This window comes from Taudactylus pleione, unplaced genomic scaffold, assembly GCF_031769625.1.
Source record: "Taudactylus pleione unplaced genomic scaffold, aTauple2 ptg000122l, whole genome shotgun sequence".
Taxonomy (NCBI): domain Eukaryota; kingdom Metazoa; phylum Chordata; class Amphibia; order Anura; family Myobatrachidae; genus Taudactylus; species Taudactylus pleione.
Genome location: NW_028284524.1, coordinates 2,761,482 through 2,780,860, shown reverse-complemented (window position 1 = coordinate 2,780,860; position 19,379 = coordinate 2,761,482). Strand labels below are relative to the sequence as shown.

At 42.7% G+C, this 19,379-nt stretch overlaps 1 protein-coding gene across 3 annotated transcripts in view; it reads right to left on the bottom strand.

Moving 5' to 3' along the window:
• Positions 1-19,379, bottom strand: part of ZRANB3 (zinc finger RANBP2-type containing 3) — a 413,977-nt gene that overhangs the window by 332,433 nt on the left and 62,165 nt on the right. Inside the window, exon 3 of one of the 3 annotated variants that reach the window (XM_088472267.1) lies at positions 2,702-2,849. The exons of the other annotated variants lie outside the window; for them this stretch is intronic. Coding sequence (XP_088328393.1) covers positions 2,702-2,838 — 137 coding nt within the window. The 5' untranslated portion in view covers positions 2,839-2,849. The remainder of the gene's footprint in view (positions 1-2,701; positions 2,850-19,379) is intronic. 3 annotated transcript variants of the gene reach the window in all.

Genomic DNA, 19,379 nt, shown 5'->3' with positions numbered 1-19,379 from the left:
TGATCACATCACATCTCAGGCATCACCTAAACAACTATCACAACTTGTGGGATGGCATGTGAGAAAAAAAAAATAAATAAAAAAAATATTTTATATATTATATATAGATGGATAGATATATATAGATATAAATAAATAACCTGTGTGTGTATAGATATATATATTAATATATTTAAGGGTCGTATGTGCTTTGTTACTTCAATCTCATGCACACTGACATTTATGTAGGTTGCACATGTAGTAATTAGTTATTTAGTGGTGATTATACTATTTATAGAAAATGTGTGTGTATCTATCTGACTATCTCATATCTATCTATCTATGGGGCCTATTCATCATACCTAAACTTTCTCTGGAGGTAACTAGGTTTAGAACTCGCATGGAGTTCTACCTAATTACCGGAGGAATTCATCATTCCTCCTCCCAATAACTATCTATTTCGAAAAGCTGTCATTATTGCGATGACCGCTTTTCAGGAAATAGATAGTTATCTCTATCTACACTAACTTACCGCAGCTGGAATCCGTGCTGCGCATGCGCTGTTACATTCATAAAAGCCAGCGCATGTGCAGCACTGTCTACAGCTGCGGTCATTTTGTGTGCCTCCCCCGCTCACCTCCTCCCCATCCCCGCACTTACCTGCTCGCTGCAGCGCCTCCGACTACGATGGCTGGTCTGACACGTGTTCTCCCAGCTGACCACAGAAGTTTAGGAAAAGAGAAAAAAAAAAGTTTGTTTTTTTTCTAAACTTTATTGTGTTCTGCTGGGAAAACACTTGTCAGACCAGCCTCTGGAGCCAGAGGACGAACCAGAGCGCCGGAGGACCTCACCAGCTGAAAGCCGGTAAGTGTCACCTGCTATTCGCCACCTCACAGTGGCGAATAGTAACTCAATCACATTCCGAAAATACATAATTTTCGGAATTTGATGAATACCATAATTTCCATATCCCCATACTAATGTATGGGGAGTGTGGAAATTAAAGCTGGGGGACTTAGCCTGTGCTAAGTATCTTCATGAATACTAAAATAACGTTAATTAAGCAAAATGGCCTTAAAAACGTTATTTTAGTGTTGATGAATAGGCCCCTATCTATCCATCTCATATCTATCACTGCTCCAAGCGTGACTTGACGTTGTGACGTTGCAGTGACGATCCTATGACGTGTTTGCCCAGAGAAGCCTGAAGTATTGCTGGTGGTATCTCTGATTGTCTATCCCTGACCCCTACCCGTCCCACTAACCCACCTTTCCCAAAGCCTAAACCTAATCCCCCCCCCGCAGCCTATCCCTAACTCAAGGAGTCAGAGCTTTTTTGGCTGCACAATGAGGACCTACATAATATAGGCAGATGCTATTAATGTTATGGGTGATCAGTGTAAGCCAGAAAACCCAGAGTTCCACACCTCCGCTGCCACACACCTCCGCTGCTACTTCAGAATGCACAGGTTTCACTCTAGCCTTCCTTGGAGGGAGCTGATCAGGAATGCGGGCAAATTCAGATGAGAGACAACCCCTCACCACAATATCACAATATAATGAAACGTTGAATACTACACCCTTGTGCATTGGAAACGCTCTGAGTGCCGCACCATCTGATATTGTATATATATGTTCCAGAGGGCACCGGAGCCACTAAGACTAAGGTGCTGAGTGCCGGTCCGGTTGGAGCAGATATGTGTGTGTGTGTGTGTGTGTGTATGTGTATATGTATGTATGTATGTATGTATATATATATATATATATATATATATATATATATATATATATATATATTTGAATTCTTGCCTCAACACTGATACTAAATTACTGGCCTGTGGATTCCAGCAGTTATCAGTTTACTTTATCATAATGAAATAAATTAAGCGCAAGACGACTTCTGATCCACGCCGACACACGGTTTTTAGTACTAATGTGTAGAAAACCTTTCATTCTGTCAGAGACGAACATTACACCACAAAAAAACCCTAAGGACAGAAGTAAAAATAAAAACAATGACTTTATGTTCTTCCACTAGATATTATTAATTATAATGGAGGATATTTTACAAGAAGGCATATCTACAATTAATAAGCTAAATCATGAATGATCTGCAAATAGACAATAACATTAGCACAATAAAGCTAAGAACACAGAAGGAATGGTCTTAAATATGTATCTAGTCAGAAAGAATGTCAATTTCTACAAATAAAAACAAGAAATGTGTGAATTTAACTTAAGAAAATTGTCTTGTAAAGAGATAACAGTTTTGGTTACAGGAGCAGAGATATGCATGTATTTAGCATGATAAGAAAGAATGGAAAAAGACAAACAAAGGGATGTACTTAGAGTGTTGGTGAATGAATGAATAAAAATGAAACAAATGGGCAGTGGAGAGGAACCAGACTTTCTTCAGACCCATTACAGAGGGGCGGGTGTCAGCTTGGAATCCTGGTTTTAAGAGATGCTGAGAAACTTTCACTCCTACATAACAATCAGGGAGGAACTGAGGCGAACAGAACAGAAAATCTATTTTATGTGAAATAAAACCACACGTTCAAACAAAATGCTATGATTGTCAGAAAGCTTAACCTTTACAACGCCAGAAAAAGCTGCTATCCTAATAGCATACTTTATCCTGTGCCCCTCAGCACCACAAGTATAAGATCATTTGCACGACATTGACCTACTTTGAGGACCAAAGGAGAGACAAGTCTTCTTACCTTCCTTCTCTCTGCAGTGCAAAAATGATTCCGTCCCTCTGAAAGGGCAACAGTCTCTGTCTCAGTTTTTCAGGAAGGTACGATAGTTCATCAGGCACATCTCGCGACGAGTCCTCTATTAAGTTTGGATTAGCCATGTTTTGTGCTCCTAAAAGAGGAAAAAAAAATATTTTACACTTAAGTAGTCACAAAATGTAAAATAAATGTTCACAAAATAAAAAACATTTATTGAAAACACTTGAAAACATTTGTGTGTGTGTATATACACTACCATTCAAAAGTTTGGGGTCACTTAGAAATGTCCTTATTTTTGAAAGAAAAGCATTGTTTTTTTCAATGAACATAACATTAAACTAATCAGAAATACACTCTATACATTGTTAATGTGGTAAATGACTATACTAGCTGCAAATGTCTGGTTTTTAAAGGAATATCTACATAGGTGTATAGAGGCCCATTTCCAGCAACCATCACTCCAGTGTTCTAATGGTACATTGTGTTTGCTAAGCGCGTTAGAAGACTAACGGATGATTAGAAAACCCTTGTGCAATTACAGTCAGGTCCATAAATATTGGGACATTGACAGATTTTTCAAATTTTGGCCTCTATTCACCACCACAATGGTTTTGAAATGAAACAAACAAGATGTGCTTTAACTGCAGACTTTCAGATTTAATTTGAGGGTAATTACATCCAAATCAGGTGAACGGTGTAGGAATTACAACAGTTTCAATATGTGCCTTCCACTTTTTAAGGGGCCAAAAGTAATGGGACTATCAACTCAAAAGCTATTTCATGGACAGGTGTGAGCTATTCCCTCATTATTTCATTATCAATTAAGCAGGTAAAAGGTCTGGAGTTGATTCTAGATGTGACATTTGCATTTGGAATCAGTTGCTATCAGCTCTCAATATGAGATCCAAAGAGCTGTCACTATCAGTGAAGCAAGCCATCATTAGGCTGAAAAATCAAAACAAACCCATCAGAGAGATAGCAAAAACATTAGGTGTGGCCAAATCAACTGTTTGGAACATTCTTAAAAAGAAAGAACGCACTGGAGAGCTGAGCATCACCAAAAGACCCGGAAGACAATGGAAAACAACTGTGGTGGATGACAAAATAATTATTTCCCTGGTGAAGAAAAACCCCTTCACAACAGTTGGCCAAATCAAGAACACTCTCCAGGAGGTAGATGTATATGTGTCAAAGTCAACAATCAAGAGAAGACTTCACAAGAGTGAATATAGAGGGTTCACCACAAGATGCAAACCATTGGTAAGCCACAAAAACAGGAAGACCAGATTAGAGTTTGCCAAACAACATCTAAAAAAGCCATTACAGTTCTGGAACAACATCCTATGGACAGATGAGACAAAGATCAACTTGTACCAGAGTGATGGGAAGAGAAGAGAAGGAAAGGAACTGCTCATGATCCAAAACATACCACCTCATCAGTGAAGCATGGTGGTGGTAGTGTCATGGCGTGGGCATGTATGGCTGCCAATGGAACTGGTTCCCTTGTATTTATTGATTGATGTGACTGCTGACAAAAGCAGCAGAATGAATTCTGAAGTGTTTCAGGCAATATTATATGCTCATATTCAGTCAAATACTTCAGAACTCATTGGACGGCGCTTCACAGTGCAGATGGACAATGACCCGAAGCATACTGCAATAGCAACCAAAGGGTTTTTTAAGGCTAAAAAGTGGAATGTTATGCAATGGCCAAGTCAATCCCCTGACCTGAATCCAACTGAGCATGCATTTCACTTGATGAAGACAAAACTGAAGGGAAAATGCCCCAAGAACAAGCAGGAACTGAAGACATTTGCAGTAGAGGCCTGGCAGAGCATCACAAGGGATGAAACCCAACGTCTGGTGATGTCTACGCGTTCCAGAATTCAGGCTGTAATTGCCTGCAAAGGATTTGCAACAAAGTATTAAAAAGTGAAAGTTAGATTTAGGATTGTTTAGTTTGTCCCATTACTTTTGGCCCCTTAAAAAGTGGGAGGCACATATAGAAACTGTTGTAATTCCTACACCGTTCACCTGATTTGGATATAATTACCCTCAAAATAAATCTTAAAGTCTGCAGTTAAATCACATCTTGTTTGTTTCATTTCAAAGCCATTGTGGTGGTGAATAGAGGCCAAAATATGAAAATTCTGTCAATGTCCCAATATTTATGGACCTGACTGTATGTTAGCACAGCTGAAAACGGGTTTGCTCTTTAGAGAAGCGATAAAACTGGCCTTCCTTTGAGCTAGTTGAGTATCTGGAGCATCACATTTGTGGGTTCGATTATACTCTCCAAATGGCCAGAAAAAGAGAACTTTCATGTGAAACTCAACAGTCTATTCTTGTTCTTAGAAATGAAGGCTATTCCATGCAAGAAGTTGGCAAGAAACTGAACATTTCCTACAACGGTGTGTACTACTCCCTTCAGAGAACAACACAAACAGGCTCTAACCAAAGTAGAAAGAGAAGTGGGAGGCCCCAGTACACAACTGTGCAAGAAGACAAGTACATTATAGTCTCTAGTTTGAGAAATAGACGCCTCACAAGTCCTCAACTGGCAGCTTCATTAAATGGTACCCGCAAAACGCCAGTGTCAAAGTCTACAGTGAAGACGTGACTCTGGGATGCTGGCCTTCTAGGCAGAGTGGCAAAGAAAAAGCCGTATCTGAAGCTGGCCAATAAAAGGAAAAGATTAATATGGGCAAAAGAACAACGACATTGGACAGAGGAAGATTGGCAAAAAGTGTTATGGACAGACAAATCAAAGTTTGAGGTGTTTGGATCACACAGAAGAACATTCGTGAGACGCAGAACAAGTGAAAAGATGCTGGAAGAGTGCCTGACGCCAGTTGTCAAGCATGGTGGTGGTAATGTGATGGTCTGGGGTTGCTTTGGTGCTAGAAAATTGGGAGATTTGTACAAGGTAAAAGGGATTTTGAATAAGGAAGGCTATCACTCCATTTTGCAACGCCATGCCATACTCTTTGGACAGTGCTTGATTGGAGCCAATTTTCACCTCCAACAGGAAAATGACCCAAAGCACACCTCCAAATTATGCAAGAACTATTTAGGGAAGAAGCAGGCAGCTGGTATTCTGTCTGTAATGGAGTGGCCAGAGTAGTCACCAGATCTCAACCCCATTGAGCTGTTGTGGGAGCAGCTTGACCGTACTGTACGCAAGAAGTGCCCATCAAGCCAATCCAACTTGTGGGAGGTGCTTCAGGAAGCGTGGGGTGAATTTCTTCAGATTACCTCAACAAATTAACAGCTAGTAATTAATACAGGTATTCTGTAGATTGCGCACCGAAGGTGGGGAGGTGTCTGCAATGGGTGTGCCGCTTGTATGAGAGATTGTCTAACTCTCTATAGATACAATAATGCATTAAAGGGTAACAGCGCACAACCCTTGGCAGTGTGTAAGTTAAGTATTAGTCAATTGGTGCTTGATGGAAAAAGAATATTGCACTAATGTATGTTCAAAACATCAATTTAATGAGGTTAATCTTAATACATTGGTAAGTGGACTAAAGTCAAATAATATAAATATAATAAAATGAAATAAATAAATGAAAATGCAATGGTCCTCAGAGGGATTGAGCAAGCTGACAATGAAAAAAAAAGGGGGGGGGAATGGGGCACACTGATGATGAAGGGGAAAATGTTTGGGCACAATACTGGTGAACAAATCGTGCAGTATGTGCACTGCTGTACTGTAACACTCTGGTGTGGGCAAGTACCAATGTACTGTGAACAAGTGTATTAGGGGTGAGGGCTGATAACGGCATCCCGTTATGTGCCCTAAGGTAGTCCGTGTAGCAGGGTGTATGGATGGTAGATCGGTGCCCGGGTTATCTTCAGGGTGGGAGCACGCGGCAGTGTGGTAGGGGTCCCTGGCTTAGTGACTATCGGTGTGTGGTGCCATCGCCGTGCTTGGTGCAACACGGCTCTGGTTCCCGAATTTGTCATAGTCTGGCTCTGCCTAGGGAGGGGATGATACCAGTTTTGACCTTGCGATCTCTGCCTGACACCCCCTCTCTGTAACGGGATCTCACCTGACACTTGCTGCGCTGCTGCCGTCTCCCTCTTCTGCCATCTGTGTATGTCAGCTCTGCTCGTGGATGCAGACGGCCTCTCCTCTCCCTGTGATACTTCCAGGTCACGTGACCGCTGCTGGGAACACAACTCAGTTGTGGACTGGATACAACGGTTGTTCAGGCAGTTGTTCAGGTATGTAATGAGTGTTATCGTGGGTGGTAAGCTCCAACGCATTTCGGCCACTGTTGGCCTTCCTTTAGGAGATCTGTATGCACAGACGAATCGAAGTTTGAGGTGTTTGGATCACACAGAAGAACATTTGTGAGTTGCAGAACAAGTGAAACGATGCTGGAAAAGTGCCTGATGCCATCTGTCAAGCATGGTGGAGGTAATGTGATGGTGTGGGGCTGCTTTGGTGCTAGTAAAGTGGGAGATTTGTACAAGGTAAAAGGGATTTTGAATAAGGAAGGCTATCACTCCATTTTGCAACGCCATGCCATACACTGTGGACAACGCTTGATTGGAGCCAATGTCCACCTCCAACAGGAAAATTACCCAAAGCACACCTCCAAATTATGCAAGAACTATTTAGATAAGAAGCAGGCAGCTGGTATTCTGTCTGTAATGGAGTGGCCAGCGCAGTCACCAGATCTCAACCGCATTGAGCTGTTGTGGGAGCAGCTTGACCGTATGGTATGCAAGAAGTGCCCATCAAGCCAATCCAAGTTGTAGGAGGTGCTTCAGGAAGCGTGGGATGAAATTTCTTCAGATTACCTCAACAAATTAATAGCTAGAATGCCAAATGTCTTCAATGCTGTAATTGCTGCAAAAGGAGCATTCTTTGACAAAAGCAAAGTTTGAAGGACAAAATTATTATTTCAAATAAAAATCATTATTTCTAACCTTGCCAATGTCTTGACTATATGTTCTATTCATTTTACAACTAATTTGATAAATAAAAGTCAGTTTTTATCTAAAACACGAAATTGTCTGGGTGACCCCAAACTTTTGAACGGTAGTGTATACATCATACAAACATATATAGCTATAGATGAAGTCTTTGACAAACCATTACAAGGTGTGGCTTGCCACACTTTAAAACTTTCTGGGGGATACTGTAATAGTGTCTTCATGAGCAGATACTCTTTAATGTTCTGGAACACATCTGGTATCTTTTTAATTAAGGCTGCTGTGTGCACACACATAAATATTGTCCTTTGCTCAGGAATCGCACATTTCCAAAATTTACGGTAGGTGAAGATTGCTATATTTCCTTTGCACCTCTATAGGTTTGGCCTCGAGGTACTGGCGTTCCAACATCACTTCACCAACACTGAGAGTTGTATTCCCACCACGCGCTTTTGTAGTAAAGTCAATTAAGATGATCATCTACACTTGAATGTTCATTCCAAATGCAACACTAGAAGATCTTCATGAAATAGTCTTCATTAGGAGTCCTAAGAAGTTGTATATGAAATAAGAATACAGGCTCTTCTTCCCTGTTATCAGCAAATGTCGGTAAAGTATCCCAACCCTATACCTAACCTTGCCCGCAGCCTAAACCTAACCCTGCCCCTAGTACCTAACCCTAATCCTAAGCCCAATACTTACCGTCGGGATGCCGGCGCCGGGATTCTGACCGGTGTCGGAATTCTGGCACCGGCATTCTGAGCACCAGCAAACCGACAGCTGGGATCTTAATTGTATCCCCACCCAAACATATATCTAGATCGTCTCTTAAGAAAAAATTATTTAAAAATATAGGCCCTGATTCAGAGCCGGACGCTCTGACCAGAGCGCTCGCTCTGAATCAGGGCCCACCTCCATTAATATGGAGCGTCCTCCTCACCACCCACAGCATATACGAGCGTGCAGGATGATGGTCGCGATGGTCTTGACCATCGCGACCATCGAAACTGCGAGCAAAAGCCTGCGGTTGAGTTTTTCAACCGCAAGGCCAGGAGTGATTTTGGCTCTATCAGAGCCAAAATCACTCCCACTGACATCACTAGTCATGTCAGTGGGGCCGGCTTGAGACGGTAGGCGTTACCTTGGGAACGCCTCCGTCTGGCAGGCACGCCCCGACACGCCCACCAAAGGGGGCGTGCTGTCAGTCAACATCGACAGCACGCCCCCTTTGATGAGACACTCCGAGCGAAGGAAAGTCCTTCGCTCGTCGTGTCTCGCGCATGCGCACGACGGAGCTCCCTCCGTCGTGCGCATGCGCAGTGCGGACCATCGACCCACTTGCGAGCGGACAGCCGCTCGCGAGTGGGTCTGAATGAGGGCCATAGTATTACTTGCAAGTAATTATTATTATTATGACATTTCATTTATAACGCACCACAAGTGGTCCGCAGCACCATACATAAGTCAACAGTAGGACATTACAGGGTACACAGAACATTACAATACAGTAACCAACACAAACAGAGCACAAGTAACAATTACCACCACAATTCTCAGTACACAATACAGCTGGGAAGGTGAAGGCTGTCATTGAAATGCTAGAGAAGAGGGTTGTGAGAACAGTAGGGAGGAGGACCCTGCTTCTAGGAGCTTACAATCTAGGGGAGAGGGGAGACAGACAGATAACATGAGGCATGAGCATGTGGATAGGGACTTGAGGGCAAGAAGTAGGCGAGGTAGAGATGGCTGAGGCAGGAGGGTGGGGTGAGAGACCTGGTGACAAACGGGTTGATTCAATTAGACGCGAGGGGGGAGAGTTGCTGTTGTAACTGCAACGGCTCCAGACCTCGCACCCCTCAGATCCTGATTTTGTCCTGTATTTGTGAATGGGATGCGGTTAAGATCCCGACAACCTGGATGCCATCTGCTGGAACTGATATCCCGATTGCCGAGAGAACACCGGCAATGGAATCCCGATCTGACTGGGGATACAGATGTCGGAATCCCGGCAGACGGTATCCCAATTGTAAGGACACAAGGGAAAGGTAAGTATTAGCCGTGGGGAAGAGCAATAGATTTAGGCGCCCCGGGGGACTTAGCGTTAGGCTTTGAGAGGAGGGAGGTTAGGTTTAGACACTTATCGGGAGGGTTAGGGTGTGGGGTAGGTTAGTATGAGGGTTGGGGGTAAATAGGACAGGGGAACATTACTCATCGTTCCCCTGTCAGGATTTGAACCATCGGGATGCTGCTGTCCGTATACTGACAGCAGGTACCCCGTCCATCGATATTTCATACCGATTCCTCATAGATTTTGTACACAGACCTACGGGCACTTACCAACGGACCCAAGTAAGTGGCCTCAAATTGAATCAACCCCATAGAATCCATCGGTGACAGGGAAATATCTCCTCAATTAAAACATCCAGCGGCTTCACAGTGTTAACTCAAAATTGCTGGCTGGAAAAATTGACAGACTGTGGATATACAGACTTGAAAAAAGAATTCAGCCCCGAAGACACTTTGTTGCTGCATATATTCTGAATATGAAATTTACTGAAGTAGCATTTTGTGCCAAAGATCGTAAGAAATTATTACCACATCAAATTAAAATACATATTTCAAAACCTTCCAACAAATAATGAAAAAAAATAATTATTAACCTTTGTTTTTGCAAGCTCAGGTGTAGTGCATTACTAAAGAAAGTCAAATAAGATGTTAATTGATTTCACTTGTATAAGAAATTAGTACATCACATGTTATATTAAACATTCCTGGGGTATTAAAGCATTGTAGAGATGTTCCAAAACATAAATACAAGGGAGTATAAAAGGCAAAAACCCGAGGAAGGATACAAGACAACTACACAGGCAAATCCACATGGTGGTCAGTCCTACTGAGTGCTAATGTAATAAAGTTTAAAGTAAAAGCTAAGTAATATCCCTTAAAACCCAGGTCCGACCAAGGTTTTTGGACATGGTTCCAACCCAGGTCAGATCCAGTTTACACTGCACCTTCGATCTGGGTTATTCCCAGGCCAGCTCTGTTCACATTGAACCCAGGTCTGCCCTGCCAAACTTGTGAGGTCATAAAAAGTGGGAGGTGACTGCTCTACAACCACCAAACAGCTAATTTTAGGCATGACCCAGGTCGGATAACCCAGGTCGTGACGTTTACACGGCACCATTACCCGGGTCCATCCTGGGTCCGACCCTGGTAGCTACCTGGGTTGGATTCCCGGGTCACTTGACCTGGATAATTTTTCAGGGACCCTTTACCGCTGAGACCTGGCAATAACTCGGGTTATTGCAGCAGTGGAAAAGGGGTATTAGTCTGGCACACCATCTCAATGGTATGAGTCCTGATATGTTACCAAGTGGGACTATGTAGCCTTGGTTGTATATTTTCAACAATATATTTGTACCACTAAAAAGTTCCCCTGGCAACATTGTGATGTCAAGATGCCATGAGCACTGATCGCGACTTCACGATCGCAGCAGCGTCCAGCACCCCATTACATTTCGGAAGGTGGTACATGAGGCCCCAGATGCACCGCACCGGCTGCACAGACAGTAGTTCTTCCCCTGGGATCTTGGTATTTTGACAGACGAACATTGGGGGTTTCCTGTTGAGTCCCAATTGGGCTGCCACATCATATGCCAGATATCCTTTAGAATGTCAGCTCTCACGAACAGGGACCTCTTCCCTCATGTGCCTCTCTTTACATTTTCTTCTACTCTTTACTCCCAATTAGGGCACCTAACACGTGACTGCCAACTCCCGGCTGCTTATTGTGAGTGCTTTAATCGCTATTGCAGCAATGTATATAAATCGTGTCCTTGTCCTGCACTGTAATGTACTGTAAGTTACTTGTTTCTTGTTCACTTATTAGTTCTATGTACTATGTAAGGCGCTGCGGAACACTTGTGGTGCCATATAAAGGATGATAATAATAATAATAATAATAATAATAATAATAATAATATCCACAAATTCAACTTTATATTTTACAGAGGATCTATTGGACTATTGTTCAAGTTCACAATTTTGGAGGGTTGTCCTCAGATGCGTGTCTCAAATGTGCCTCCTGCTGATTTCTGGTAATTGCTCTAGTCTTGTTCTCAGGTTGCCTCGTTCTGGTTTTGCGTTGTGCCATACAGATCCCCTGCTTGATGCCTGTATTTGTCTTAATCTCGGCCTGACAGATTCTCTGAACTCATCCCTCCAACTATGGGGGGAATTCAACTAGCATCGATAAGACAATTTTTTGCAAAAAAACGGCTTAGCGTACAAATGTTAAATTATCACACAATCCTACTAGCCACAGTTTTGAGGGTGTGAATTCTCCATAGCATAAAGTCATGCAAAAGTTTTCACCACCTTCTGAGGAGGTGAAAAGTTGGGGAAAATCCATATTTCAAGGTAAAACTGTCAGTAATTGGTTCAGAACCATCTAGGACACCCACCTTAATGACTAATTAGGCAAAAATATGTTTTTAATTATCTTACTTTGGCCAATAATGACATGTAATTTTTGTTTGAAAAAGTGCAGGAAAATGGGTTAATTGATGTGGGACAGGTATATGGGGTGCAATATGAATGGGACAGGTGTTTTTAAAATTGCAGGTGGGTGTTAGAGGCATGTTGGATGGTTTTTAAAAGGGTCTTTAAATGAGACAAATATATACTTATATGCATTTGTATGCATCCCCCATTTCAAAATGAACATTTCCCCCAAAAAAACATTTGCTATCATTATTTGCCTGTTTTAGAAATATGCATGAAAACAGCCATTTGACATAATTTAAGAACCCCAAATACTTTTATTAGGGCCAGTTATACACTTCTATAATGCGATCCTAGATCAGTTTGCCTTTTTTGGGGGTACAGACAGATTTCCCCATTTGCACCTATACTTATTGCAGGTAAAAGCAGGAAGAAGTTTTGTGCGAATGCTACATCATGACTTTTGGAATAGGACTACACAAAAGACGGTAGTGTGCAGACGCAACAAGCAAAATTCACACGTGAAGGGTGCGAAAACTTAGCGCACGATAAATTATCGCATTATCGCGGCTAATTGAATTCCCCACCATATGTTAATAATGTTTTCGTTTTACTCAGTTTATGTATTGCACGAACCTGAATGGCTTCTGATCATTCCCCTTTTTCTTCTTGGGTGGCCTTGATCAATGCCACTACTTCACATGACCGTTTTATGTATCATTATGTATCAGAAGCGGATATGTCAACTTAAATTTGCCAGAGTTTGAGCCCTCTGGCAATCATATAGGTATGCTATTGAGTATTCTTCTTCTGACCAACCATAGTCCCCTTGGGTTATAACTATTGGGTGCCCCTGCTAGTCTAATTCCTTACTCTTTATTGAAATTGCTTTCATACACTCCTATGCTGGAATTCTATACTGCTATAACATTGTTTGTGATATGTTCAATATTGATTTTCTTATTCCTCCTGCTTTGGAATAACTCTGCTTGTTTCTGTATGCACAGATACCTGTATGTTCCTCCCTGTATTACTTATTTTAATTTGTACTATTATGCTCGTATTCTTCCCTTATGGTGCCAATAATCTCATCTACAATGCTTTGTGTATCTTTCTTTTGTTTGATATTGTTTATTGTTTCTGTTATTGGAAAACTTTCAATAAAATACTTGATTGAAAGTTACCCAGACAGGTCACCACCCTTAAAGCAGGTGCACACTGGCCGAAATATTGTGGGTGCCTCGGAGGGTGTGTACCAGCGACATGTTTGTGAACAACGTCGTTCACAGACATATCGCATCGGCTGTGCAACCCAGCCGATATATCAGCAGATATATCGGCACATCGTGCTGTGTATAGGGGCGGTCAGCCGACCGCCAGTGACAGACATCACAACTGGGCAGGCACATGTAAATGCCCACCCAGTTGTGGCATCAGGTACGATAAATCGGGCGGACAATTAGATAGGATGGCGGATCGGCCGTCCGGCCCATCTGTCGTCCTAGGCTGGTGTACCCAACTTTAGACTAGTATGAAGCCTTCAAATCCTTCCACAAACTATTAGAGCCAAAACTCTCTGCAGTAGGAATATGGGGATAATTTCTCAAATCTTGGAGACAGGTAAAAGTTGATCATAGCAACTAATCAGCTTCTACCTATCATTTTTCTAGCACAGCCTGTAAAATGACAGCTGATTGGTTGGTACTTTATCTCTCTCCGCTTCATCTATTTCCAAGATTTGATAAATCTCCTCCATGTGCTTTAGCTGTCGACTAACACCCATCTGTTGAGTCAGAGAATGCATTTGCCCAAAAACACTACTAATGGTAAAACTGTAGTGAACCATAAAATCCAGATGATTATGCCGTTTTGTGTTTATATTGGTGCTCTTTGTCTTAGACTCTTAGACTCAATGCAAATTGCATTTACAATTCAACTCCAAACTCGCATTACATTTCCCAGCAAATGTTTTTTTGTACGCACTCCCCTGAGCAGGTGAAAATGTAAATATCTTTAAGGAAAAAATGTCAGATATATGGCAGAACCTCTGCCACACCCCTCTAATACCCCTTTTCCACCAAAATCCTGGATCAGACCCGGTATTTTGTACAGGGGTAGAAAATTGGGTCGGCCCCGGCATCAGACCCAGTTTCCACTGCACCTTGATCCATAATATTCCCGGGTCGGCCCGTTTACACTGAACTCGGGTAAGCCCCGTAAAAGCCTATGAATGTAAAAAAAAATAGACTTTAGCGATTGCCCTCTGGTGGTATGCTACCCCCAAAGAGTACCGCACACTCTCCTGTTTGTTTGGAGTTGGGATTGGCACAGTTTGCAAGATCGTCTACCAGGTCACGCAGGCTTTTGTGGATCACCTGTATCAGAGATTCCTAGCCTTGCCGGAAGGACAGCACCTAGATGACACCATCCAAGGCTTCCTGAAGCGTGGGTATCTGCAGTGTGCTAGTGCCATAGATGGGACCCACATCCCCATCATCGCCCCCTGTGACAACCCCGCAGACTACTACAATCACAAGGATAGCATTAGATTGTGCTACAGGCCGTTGTGGACCACAAATACTGGCGAGTATATTTTTACTATTGAGTGTTTCATATCCACTTTTATTTATTTTTTTTTGTTTGTTTCAAGGGGCAGATGTATGAAGCAATGAAAACAGTGGGGATGTGAGCCAGAGGAGAAGTTGCCCATGGCAGCCAATCTGCTGCTACGTATAATTTTATAGAATGCACTTGATAAATGTTACTTCAAAGATGATTGGTTGCCATGGGTCACTTCTCCACTCTTTTGATTGCTTATTAAATTTCCCCATGTGCTATAAAAATCAAATTTTTATTTGTTTTTTAGTTTCACAGATGTCTTCCTAGGGTGGCCTTGACAGAAATCGGTCACCGTAGATGGGATGGAGATCTCGGTCCACATAATAGGGGATGAGGCATACCCTTTGCGGACTTGGCTTATGAAAGGTTACACCCAGCATCTTCAATTGTCCCTGGAAAGGGTCACCTACACCCACACCCAAAGTTCTGCCCGGATGGCTGTAGAAAATGCTTTTAGACGGTTAAAAGGACGCTGGCACTGTTTAATGAAACGAAATAATGTGGATTTAAAAATCATGCCCAATGTAGTTGCAGCCTACTGCATTCTGCACAATATTTGTGAAATACAAAAGGACCACTTCCTTCCGGAGTGGAATATGCAGGACAGTGAGGTGGGGGCACTTCAATTGATGCAGCTTGCTGCTACGAGGGGAAGCATGAAGCCAGTGCGGAGCAGCCAACCTTCTCTCAATGATTTAAAAGACAGTACAAAAGTTATCCTTAAAAAAATGTGTTTTAGTTTATTTTGCTGACATTTTTTTTTTTAAACTTTAAACATGTATATATTTTCTTTTTGGTTAATATACATGTTTGTTTACCCAAATCTAATATTGTTGTCTATTTTAAGAATAGTTAACAGTAGATATTTACATAATAGCCTGATAACATGTTGCGTCCACTGTAAGTGCAGGTTGCTGATTGTGAGGAGGACATCATTTAATTTCTAAGCCCCAAATTTTACAGCTACGGTACCTGTAGTGTCACATACCATCTATAATTAGGCCCAACAAAATTAAAATATGCCCTCCTCAGTAATCAGCATCCTGCACCTAGAGGGATCACTAACATGCACAGTAGGCAAATACAAGCAGCAAGATTACGCACTATAAAATCATATCACACAACATTATATAACAATATACAATAGTTTGTACAGAATAAAAACATTATAAAAGTACTTGTACACATATTAACAAAGTAGCATCCTTTGTGCATCCTCTGTAGTGAAATTGCTGCTTGTAAACATTTAAAAAACACATGTAACAGTAAAGGTGTATTCCAAGGGTTAACCAAACTGGGCCCAAAAGGCGGTCTAACAGACATGGTTACATAACACCTCACACCCATAAACCTGGTCTGTTAGGCTGCCTTGGGGACGCAGTTTGGGAACCAGTACCACACATCTTAATGCAAACACTATTTTAAAATTGTAAACGTGTAAAAATACAAAATACAGGTTAAAACTGCCAGTTGCCAGAGTAGTGTGGAACATTTCGGTTAGGCATTTTTACGGCAATTGCCTATACACTGGATAATCGGGTGTTTCTTGGTTTGGATTTGTTGGTGAGGTACTACTAGTGCTAGGGCTGTAGTAATTGGGCCCTGAAATCGGTATGTAATGCCGGCTATCGGGATGCCTCCTGTCACAATACAGACAGCGGCATCCCGATGGTTGGTATACTGGCAGGGGTCGGGTAAGTATACTACCCTCCTACCTTCTCTCCCTAACCCTCCCTTTTTGTAGCTAACCATCCCCACCACGCACCCTAACCCTCCCCATTAGTGCCTACACCTAAGTCTACACCCTTCGTGCCTAACCCCCCCCCAGTGGTGCCTAACCCTAACCCTTCCCCCTAGGGGTGCCTCACCTTCCCTAACCCTGCTACACTGCCTAAACCTAACCCTAACCCCACACGGCTAACAGTAAGGGCGTCCTGAATTTACCTTGTTCAGGCTGGCGTCCTTCTGTATTCCGGCATCGGGCTTAAGAGAGGCGTCGGTATTTTGACGCCTATCTTAAATCACTTGTCGGGCTTCCCCTGTCAAGATTTAGACGGGCGGCATTGTGGCAGCCGGTCTCATAACTACATCCCTTGGGCCCTCTATATTGGCCATATGGTTGTTCTGGGTAGGCTGGGGCCTGAGGTGTATGTTGTGCCTGAGGTATATGCAGTGTCTGGTTCCCTAAACCACAACCAAACATGCGTTCAAAGAAAAAGATTTGTCTGTCCTGCATTTCCATAAACGGAGACATAAAGGACTGATACATTTGCCTTTCAGATTCCAGAAATCTCTCCATTCAAGCATCCTCCTGCACCTGCATGACAGAGTCCAGTTGACGGAGATGCTCGGCAATTACAGTTGTCATGCCTCTTGCAGCTTGCTCTGATGTTTGTGATTTTTTTTCTGCCTTGGTGGTACAATGTAGACTGCCAGGAGAAATCGGAAAAAGAAAAAAAAATGACATTAAGCAGTAAGCGTATATAAAAATAGCAGTTGTGTGTGCGGACATGTGTTTGTGGTCTTCCCATACCTGCATGCTGGCAACACTCTGCAACAAGTACTGTTTTGATCTTAGTGAATATAGTGTGATGTGTTTTTTTACTTACTTACTATTAGAGCGCAGTGCCGGGTTCTGTTTTTGCGCCGTCTCGGAGTTTGCCTCTACGACTCCCTCTATAGTTGCATTCACGCCATCGTCACATATGCCGAACTCCATCATGCTGGTATCGGTGGCGGCTTCACAAAATGGCAGCAGAGTAGGTCATTGACAGTTCGGTGGTGTAGCTGGTGTCTCCTGACTGTCTCAATCTGGGTTGAGCAGGATGATGACATTGAGGAGGACAGTCTATGGGGTTCGTGAGTGCTGTATTACCAAAAACGATGTAGCATACATCGTAAAAGACCCATTCCTGCCGCGCTGCCCCACGTTTCTTACAATTTCGGTTATGTACTTTGGAGAACTGTTTATGCAAGGCCTTTAACTTGTTCACCACCTGCTGATGTGAGCGGTTTATCCCACGGGACAACAGCATACACAACAGCATCTTTTACAGTGCCTGTCATTTGGCATTTTATTTCTTCCTCACCCCTGATATGTAGGAGTTCTTTCATTTCTGCCCTGTCCAGATGGTGGAAGACATGATGCTGTGGTCAGGCTGCAGTAGAGCCTGCGGGTCAGGTAGGACAGGCTGCAGTATGGTATAGGGTGCGGGTCAGGCTGTAGTGTAGGAATGCGGGTCAGCCTGTGGCTGTGGCTGCCTTTCTGCCTGAGCTGCACTGCAGGTGATGAACAGGGTGTGGGAATATCAGCTGCTGGTGGTTCAGGCTGTGTGTGTGTGTTTACCAGCTCTGTTCTGATCTGCCGTGAGCCTCTCTCATACCGCTCTGACGAGCACTGACAGATGAAATCATCTTCCAGTGGCCCAGAAGATCCAATCACCGTGTAGAAGCATTACCCAGATCGCCTAACCTGGGTAGGGTCCGTTTCCACTGCCGCGGTACCCGGGTTCAACCCTGATCGAGGCCCGGGTAATTTTTTTTGGGAGCAGTTTCCACGGCGACCCTACCCGGGCAGACCCGGCAATAACCCGGGATATTTGGGCAGTGGAAAAGGGGTATAAACAATCAGGCACTTGGAGGGGTTTAAATAGTATAATTTGGCCAAAAAAAGACAGGTGACTTTTCAGGAGAATTTATCTAAAAAGCTCAATAATGGGTGTTATTATGTGGGACAAATATATAGAGGTGTTGTATTGATTGGAGAGGGCTTTTTAGAACTTGTAGATGGGAGCTAAAAGTGTTTTTTTCCCTACTTTTTAAAACCACTGACAAATCCCATTAAGCAGATTTTTTTGTACCCCAAAATATTGTAAAGACTTAAATTTGCTGAAAAACACGTGTTGCTTATTATTTTTTCCATCATTAATACATAAAAAATGCTAAATTAGACATTTTGCACATTTTAAGAACCTCCAGTACTTTCATTATGGTCACTAACATGCTTCTAGAGATGGGCCTTGCTATCTCAGTAGCCACTATTTTGGGGTCCAGGATGATTTCCGCACTACCATGCACTTCTGCCAGGTCACTTTTTTTTTTGTAGAAAACTAGTGCGACCTTGCCACAAACACCACAAATTACCCTGTCTAATGGACTCCTGCATTTTGTGGGCACACACATTGCCATAATGTATGCGATTTTCGTGATGCGAGTTTGCTTTTTCCAAACTTGCATCTAATTGAACTGATCTCCTAACTTGATACTATTCAGAGTTAGTCACAGCAGAGGATCGTGGGGATATGATGGATAGGATACCTCTTAATTTCAGCTAGGAAGGAGCTAGGGTTGCCACATCATCCCTTTAATAAGAGACACCCATAAATTACACAGATTCTGTGGCTGGCTGACTCAATTTCACCTGGTTTTTATCAACCACAGAACCTGTGTAATTCATGTGTCCCTAATTGAAGGGATGATCTGTCAACCCTAGAAGGAGCTATCAATTGGGTTAAAAACTATAATCCAATAACCACTCAGCACGCAAGCAACACCACTGCAAGAAGCAAGCCAGGCATAAAAAAAAAGCAACACC